The sequence below is a fragment of the Silene latifolia genome, chromosome 7 (assembly GCF_048544455.1).
Source record: "Silene latifolia isolate original U9 population chromosome 7, ASM4854445v1, whole genome shotgun sequence".
NCBI lineage: Eukaryota > Viridiplantae > Streptophyta > Magnoliopsida > Caryophyllales > Caryophyllaceae > Silene > Silene latifolia.
The window spans coordinates 73,428,022-73,436,736 of NC_133532.1; the positions used below are offsets into that span (position 1 = coordinate 73,428,022).

At 44.3% G+C, this 8,715-nt stretch overlaps 1 protein-coding gene across 1 annotated transcript; it reads right to left on the reverse strand.

Moving 5' to 3' along the window:
• Positions 1-7,577: 7,577 nt before the first annotated feature.
• On the reverse strand, positions 7,578-8,330 carry LOC141590233 (uncharacterized). Its single transcript, XM_074410839.1, has one exon. The coding sequence runs from the start codon at positions 8,328-8,330 to the stop codon at positions 7,578-7,580; it is 753 nt and encodes a 250-aa protein (XP_074266940.1).
• Between the last annotated feature and the right edge of the window lie 385 nt (positions 8,331-8,715).

The following is an 8,715-nucleotide window of genomic DNA, read 5'->3' on the forward strand; positions in this document are numbered from 1 at the left end:
ACGACCTTTGAAAGGGTGTCCTAGCCAAAACCACCGGTAGAAGCTACCAGGGATTAACATCAACCAGATCTCGCCCTTATGGTCAGACAAACACGATTGACGAGGTCAGCCTCCTCGAGCCAACTGCCAGAGAGCCAAACGCCCTCAAAGAGTGTTCACCAACATAGGGTCAACTTATGCAAGCGCCTTGAAAAGGCTTATTGACCAAGGGAAGTTACAACCAATCGGACCTACCCCGGATCCGTCTGATGCTACGAAATCCCACTTCTGGAACCATAATGCCTACTGTCAGTACCATCAAGGGCAAGGTCATGACACGGAAACCTGTTTCAAACTCAAACACGTCATTGAGGACATGATCGAGAAAGGGGAATCGCCTTTGCCTCCACCGACAAAACCGAACAACAAGACAAACCCTCTGGGAATCCAGGCTATCTCCGATGACGAGCCAACCTCGGACTGCTTACACCTCATCTTACCGATTGATGACGAGGTGAATGCCCTGGAGAAGGATGCCTCGGACGGGGTATTTGTGTTCAGCGCCGCAACTATGCTTGCCATGTTCCAACAAGTCGAGGAAGCTATAGCCAGTCTCTACGAAAGGATTACCCGACTTGACGATGCTTACCGCCGATTGATTTTCAATCCTCTAATAACACGCCTGAGGGAGGGTCCCCCAAACACCCAAAACTACCCTCACCAGGATGGATTGCTCCCCAATCACTCCCACCATAATCACCCTCACAAAAATCAGCCTCACAAAAACTACCCTCACAAAACTTACCCTCGCAAAAATCTCCCTCACAAAAACTGCTCACCAAGGTATATCCCTCCGAGCCTCGAGATCCCGAAATCAATGGTATCTGGAGAGATGATGCTGAGGATATCTATATAGTCCCAGGGAAAGAGAAACAGGTAAAAGAGATCGGTCATCTTACCTGGTCCGGACGCCCCTATCAAAACCCGAACAATTCAACGGACATTCAACAACGAACGACCAGATTGTCCGGGATGCGGACACTCAACCCAAGGCTCTCGAGAATTCGATCCTTAAACAATTGCAGAAAAAATAAGCCGAAATCTCAATTTGGCAACTGATTGCTACATACTTCGAGCATCGGCAAGCTCTACTACAAGCCTTGAGAAAACTGACTGTGCCCTCTACCTCCTCCCCCGAAGAAGTAGTAGCACACATGACAAGGGATGTCCCCGACCTGAACAACCCGGTCATCTTCTCTGATGAAGATATCTCTCCCTTCGGAGCCAACCATAACCTGGCCTTATACATCACCGTACAGTGCCTCAAAAATAATGTGCCTATGGTTCTTGTGGATGACGGATCCGCGATAAATGTCATTCCTCTCAAAACAGCTCATAAAATGGGTATCAAGGAAGCTGATTTGGTCCCAACCAATCAAGGAGTACGCGCTCATGACGACACTCATCGTAAGGTCGTAGGGCTTATCACTCTAACCATCGCAACCGGGCCACTGGAAAGGCAAACCAATTTTCAGGTGGTCGACATTGACGCCTCCTTCAACATGCTTCTGAGACGTGTCTGGATCCACACTGTCAAAGCGGTTACCTCCACCCTTCATCAGAAAATCAGGGTCCCCTTAACGGGAAAACGATCACGATTCCTGCTTCCCCGATTAAAGCCGTCATGAAAAAGAGAATAGCCTCCTAAACCATCGAGGAGGACGACAACAAGATGTGGGGATTTCAAGCTGTGAACATCCTAACTGACGAATCAACACCCTCTGATTGTGACCCATTTGCCAATCTCACAGTCACCGCATGTTGATGCGCCAGGGTTATTTCCCAGGTTTACCCCTCAATCCGCTAAAGAGCGCCTTACCTCCCTTGAAACAGGCTAAGGTCCCCAACATCCCCTTTGGGCTGGGCTATGAACCTACCAGTGAGGATATTCAGGAGATGAACCTCTTAGTTCGGAAGAGCAAGAAGCACGGAATTATCCTTCGCCCCTATCATCTGACCCTCAATGGATACTTTGTCCCCGAGGGAGAGTCCGAGCTCTACCATGGCTTTCTTGAGCCGATATATGACTCTGTGACCAAGGTCAGGCACCCGGGTCTGGAAGTCTTCCAGGACTGCTACTTCATCCCCAACAACACCAAAGCTGCATCAACCGAGTCTAAATTGTCCCCATGCCTAGACGGACAAGCTGACACTCTCCTCTTTGAAGAGGATAACATCAAGCACCTCGACTATGAGGACATCATCAACACTGCTCTGAGGGACAACCAGTTTGACCTCACCGCCTTAATCTCTGATACTGACCCAGAGAAAGCTACACAAGGCTGGAGTAAAATTGTCAAGTGGACCGATCGCCAAGGCTGCATTCTCAAGATTACAACTGGAGAAGGCCCTATGTTCAAACAGGAAAGTCAAGAAGAATCCGAGTCTGAGTCGGAGTCAGAGTCTGTCTTAGCTCCTAACACTCCTGATGTCCCGGTCAAGGTCCCCTTCCTACTGTTTTATCACAAACTTGTGGCTGCTTCAGAGGCTGAGTCAACTAGGGTCGTCCCCATTCCCATGGATGGTGACAACCTGGAGCCTGTTCTAGGGGCCACCTCCTCTGCTGTGTCTCCTCTGACTGGCCATGAGATGTCTGTCCTGTCCGAGCTTTTTGCTCGTGTCAACTTAATGCATGCTATGTTTGCTTATGACTCGTCTCAATTTAACTGCAATGCAATTCTGAATGACTATGAGGAATTTGACTTGAGTGACTACCCACCTCACTTAGCTAAAGAACTTGACAAACGGGAAACCAGGACCCCCATCATTGAGGAGACCGAACCTATTAACATATGAACCGATAACACGCCTCAAGAACTTAGGATAGGGACAACCCTTGACCCCTCAGAAAGACAACAGTTCCTTGACCTCCTACACGAATACAAGGACGTATTCGCCTGGTCCTACAGAGATATACCTGGGATTGACAGGGAAATTGCTGAGCATCAGATACCCATTAAGCCCGAAGCCAGACCCGTGAAGCAAAAATTACGCCGAATGCGCCCAGAATGGGCCCTGAAAATCAAAGAAGAAGTGGATAAACATTTCAAGGCCGATTTCATCAAAGTGTCTGAATATTCTGACTGGGTGGCCAACATTATTCCTGTACCAAAGAAAAATGGGTGAATTCGGGTTTGCGTCGACTTCAGGGATCTGAACAAGGCAAGTCTAAAGGACGATTTCCCTTTACCACATGTTGACATCCTGGTGGACAATACCGCCGAGCACGCCCTCTTATCATTCATAGACCGGTATGCTGGGTACAACCAAATCAAAATGGCTGAGGAAGACATGCACAAGACTACATTCACTACGCAGTGGGGTACATATTGCTACACGGTCATGCCTTTCGGTCTCATCAATGCCAGAGCTACCTATCAAAGAACCGCTACCACTCTCCTACATGATATGATGCACAAGGAGGTAGAGGTATATGTCGGCGATATGATCGTCAAATCAAAGGAACGGGACGGCCACATCAACGCCCTCCGGAAATTCTCCGCTCGTCTGCGAAAATATGACATGAGACTAAATCCTCAGAAATGTGCATTCGGAGTCACCTCCGGAAAATCTTGGGACATGTCGTCAGTAAAAGAGGCATTGAAATTAATCCAACCAAAATCAAAGCCCTTATGCAAATGCCTCAGCCTAAGAACGAGAAGGAGATTCGGGAATTTCTCGGCATGGTTCAATACATCAGCCGCTTCATAGCCAAGCTCACCATAATTTGCGAACAAATCTTCAAGAAGCTTCGCGCCTCCGAACACACCGATTGGGATGACGACTGTCAAAAGTCCTTCGAAAGGATAAAGGAAATCCTATCCAAACCTCATGTCCTCATGCCACCTCAATAAGGGATTCCCCTATCCCTATACCCGCCAGTCACCGACACAGCCATGGGAGCTATGTTAGCACAAAGAGTCGACAATGAGGAACGAGCCATCTACTACATCAGCAAGAAGTTCATCGAGTATGAGACGAGGTACACCCGACTGGAAAAGACATGCCTTGCCCTAGTATGGTCAACAAAGAAGCTGCGACATTACATGCTCAGCTACACGGTTCACATCTATTCTAAGATGGACCCAGTCAAATACATGTTCGAAAAACCCGTACTAAATGGATGGATGTCTAGATGGACACCCATGCTGTCCGAATTTGATCTCAAGTTCGTACCCCTCAAGGATATCAAGGGAAGGGCAGTCGCCGATTTTCTATCAGAAAATCCTGTCCACGAGGATTCAGCAACCGACACATGGTCACTTCCTGACGAAGACATCCTTTGTGCCGGCTCCTACGCATGGGACCTATACTTTGATGGCGCATCTAATCTGAGAGGCTTCGAGGTAGGAATCCTCAATCTCAGTCAAGCTTGACTTTGCCGTCACCAACAATGCCGCCGAATATGAAGCATGCCTCATCGGCCTACAAGCAGCCATAACACTTGGCATCAAGAGACTGAGGGTCCACATCGATTCCTCACTCATTATCAATTAGGTATCCATATCATGGAAAATCCGAAGTGACAGCTTAGCTCCCTACCGAGCAAAAATCAATCAAGAGGCCGAGTTCTTCGACCAATTCGACTACTTCCACTTGCCACGAGAGGAAAATTAATTTGCTGATGCCCTAGAAAAACTTGCCGCGCTCGTCAACCTACCCGATGAACGCTGGTACCAAGCCATCCTCAATTACAAAACCAAAAACGAATTCCCTCCTAACTCTGATCCAAGAGGACAAAGAGCCATCCGTTTACTTGAATCACAATTCATGATAAACCAAGACCATTTATACAAAAGAACACCCCAAGGGATTCTCCTCCATTGGATTGACCATCACAAAGCCAAAAAAGTCATGGGAGAGGTCCACGACAGAAAATGCGGCCCTCACATGAGCGCAATGATGCTGACCCAAAAGATCATGCGGTTAGGCTACTACTAGACCACCATGGAAGCCGATTGCCGTAACTACGTCAAACATTGCCAGAATGGCCAAATCTTCGCCAACATACAACACATACCACCATCCCTTTTATACGCCATGACATCACCCTGGCCTTTCTCAACCTGGGGCATCGACATCATCGGAAAAGTCAACCCGATAGGCACTAAAGGGCATTGCTTCGTCCTTGTCGCCATCAACTACTTCACCAAATGGGTAGAAGCACAGTCATATGCAGTCTTGACCGCCAAACAAGTGGCCAAGTTCATCCAAAAACACATCATCTGCAGATATGGGGTATCCCATGAAATCATCAACGATCAAGGCTCTCACTTCCGGGCGGAAACACAAGCCTTGCTGGACAAATACAAGATCAAACAACACCGATCATCCCTCTACCGTCCCCAAACCAACGGAGCGGTGGAGGCAGCGAACAAAAATCTTGTCACCATTATCAAGAAGATGCAAGACAACTACCGCGATTGGCCGAGCAAACTCCCATTCGCACTCTGGGGATACCGAACCTCCATTCGAACACCGAATGGCGCTACATCCTTCTACCTATCATACGATATGGAGGTGGTTCACCCGGTAGAGTTAGAGGTCCCATCTCTGCGCATCCTACTGGAGAGTCAAGTTCTTGAGGCGGAATGGACCCGTCGAAGGTATGAACAACTCACACTTCTAGACGAGCGGCGGCTCAACGCCTTGCACAACGTCCAACTATACCAACGACGTATACAACGGGCATACAACAAGAAGGTTAAACCCAGGGACATCAAGGAAGGCGACTTGGTCCTCAAGTCGGTTCGAGCACCGTTATCCGTCGATCCGAGGGGGAAATTCAAACCCAACTGTGTCGGGCCGTACCTGGTCAAGAAAATACTTTCGGGGGGCACAGTGAGAGTGAGTGACATAGACGGGGAGGATTTTACAAACCCGACCAACCTAGACCAACTCAAAAAATACTACCCTTGAACCGTAATAATCAACGACCTCACCCTAGTTTTACAACTAGCGACCACCTTAACCCTTTCAAGTCAAGTTCCTCAATGTGTTCTGATTTGAAATTGCATGTTTTATCGAGTTTAAGTTGCGGTACCTTGCCCGTTTCGATTGCCCTTTGATCTGTCAAAGGCAACATCCATTTGCACTCAAACAAAAAACCCCTGAACTACGAGCATGGTTTGATTTCACCTCTTCAGGTGGATACGTAGGCAGTCTCTCTTATATATGAGGGATACAACCACAAAACCCAATCAAATTTAGAAAACATTTCGAACTACGATCATGGTTTGAGTTCACCTCTTCAGGTGGATAAGTAGGTGTTGGAATATGTGTCCTCCGACAATAATGCGATCACAACTGTTGATCATGATGATCACATGTTTAAGTCTCATTTTAAAGAATACATTTGGGAAGTATTTTTTACTGTCAACTGGTCCACACATATCGGTAATGATTGGCGGACTAGAGTTTGACATTACTGTCGTGCGACGGTGGTGATCAGTTGATCCCCTAGATCATACCTAAAGAATAATACTCTTAATTGATCATTTAATTAATCGTATAACGTTACGAGTTAATTAAATTACTTGAAAATTGACGGACGATTTTTGGAAGTAAAATTTACGTATCTCATTATAATCTGATTAAATAAGATACTGTCTAAGTGATCGAATTGTTTTATAACTTGGATGAAATTATTGTTTAAGGAAACAATTGCAATTGAATGAATAAATTATTATAAATACAAGATGTTGTGATTTATAATTGGTAAAATATTTTGGTACAAGTAATTATGAATTACTAAGTCAATTTTGTATATGACTTATTTTATTAATACATTGATGTTTAATATGTTAAAAATACATAACAATTTTATGTGACATATGACATGTGACAAATTGACAAAAATAAAATGGAGTCCATTTTATCTATTTGGACCGAAATAATGGGGTAGTATTAGCAATATATTATGTTAATTGAGTTAGTGGAAAACATGATCATGGTTGCCTTATACTAGCCATGCAAGCCTACTTGTTCTTGTGAAGGCAACCTTATGCATGCATTGGCTCCTTCTTTTTCCCCCCTCTTCCACCCGGTTTTGAGAAGAAAACCACCTTGGTTTTTCTTCTTATGTTTACCAAATATACACTATAATATTGACTAGTGCACATTCATTCATTCATTCATCATAAAAATATTTTAGAGAGATAAAATATTTGTTTCTTCTCCTCCCTCTCTTAACCGGTTTTCATAGAGAGACCAAAATATTTTTGTGTCAATTTTTATACAAAATTAATATTGTTCTAGTAATAATAGTATTAATTTTATTAAGAGTATATCTTGGGTATTATTCCTTGGGAGGGATTCTATACTTGGATCCTTTGTTCATCCATTTAAGGAGAGCTCAAGAACAAGAGAGTAGGAGAACTCTCTTGTGCCCTTTGATCCGAAAATCAATGTAAGAATGAAGATTTCTTCCTTATTTTGTTTAATTTTTTTTTTTTGGTGAAATGTAAGAAATCTCATTAAGCACAAAGACTATTACAAGCTAAATAATTAGGTTTATAGGATCAAACTACATTAAAAGATTATACAATGATAAGTGCATTGATCCAATTCATCTCTTGTTCATAATTCTTCGTATTCAGCTTCACCCTTGCTTGAACCTTCATCAATCTGAGAATTTGAGTAATCAACGTAGCAGGTTTCAGTAGAATTCCTTCTGTTCTGGCACTATTGCGTTGCTGCCAGATTGAATAGTACATTGCCATGAACGCAAGTGTACAAACATTCTTCTTGTAAGCCGGCCATTTCCTTCTACCTATCCAAATAATACCATTCCCAGTTGGAACTGGGATTTGCAGGGATAAACATATAGCCTCCAACACAATTTTGGTATACCTGCATTCTTGGAATAAATGATAGATATCCTCCTTCCCATTGTCACATATGCAGCACTGGTCATTAACAGTAACACCATGCCTAAAGAGTTTATCTTTGACATTCAAAGCCTTCCTGAGCATAAGCCAACAGAAGAAACTGTGTTTAGGTACCATCCAGCTCTTCCAAATTAACCTTGCCCACCCAACCTGTTGATCTTTCTGCCTTAGCCACTCATAACCTGAGCTGACCGTGTAACCTTTCATGTCTACAAGCCAGCAACCATTGCTGTACCCAGCAGAGAAAACATCCTTAACTGAGCAGATTGTCTTCCAGTTTCCACCCACGTGAGTCCTAGGATTGTGATTAACCCACTCATTGCCTTTCATATAAATTTGGTGCACCCATTTAACCCACAAACTGTCAGGCTTGCTATATATCCACCATACCAACTTCCCCATTGTAGCTGTGTTCCAAGTAAAGCTATTTGTAAGTCCAAGTCCACCCTCATTTTTGGGGGTACAAACCTGGTCCCAATTAACCAAGGGGGTTCTCACATATATACAAGATCCATCCCAAAGGTAGTTCCTACAAATGCTATCAATCTGCCTCAGAACTCCTTTAGGTGTAAAGAGAGGTAAGCACAGCTTGAACCATCACCAATCTTCCTGCATAAGATAATTTTCTGGCACCAAAAGATCTAATTCTGTCGACAATTTTATCAACTAATATTTGACAGTCCTTCTTCCCCATTTTCCCTGCAACAATTGGAATGCGAAGGTACTTATTTTGTTTATTGTTTGCATGCATAAGATCACTATTTAATTTTATGACTAAATTAAAATA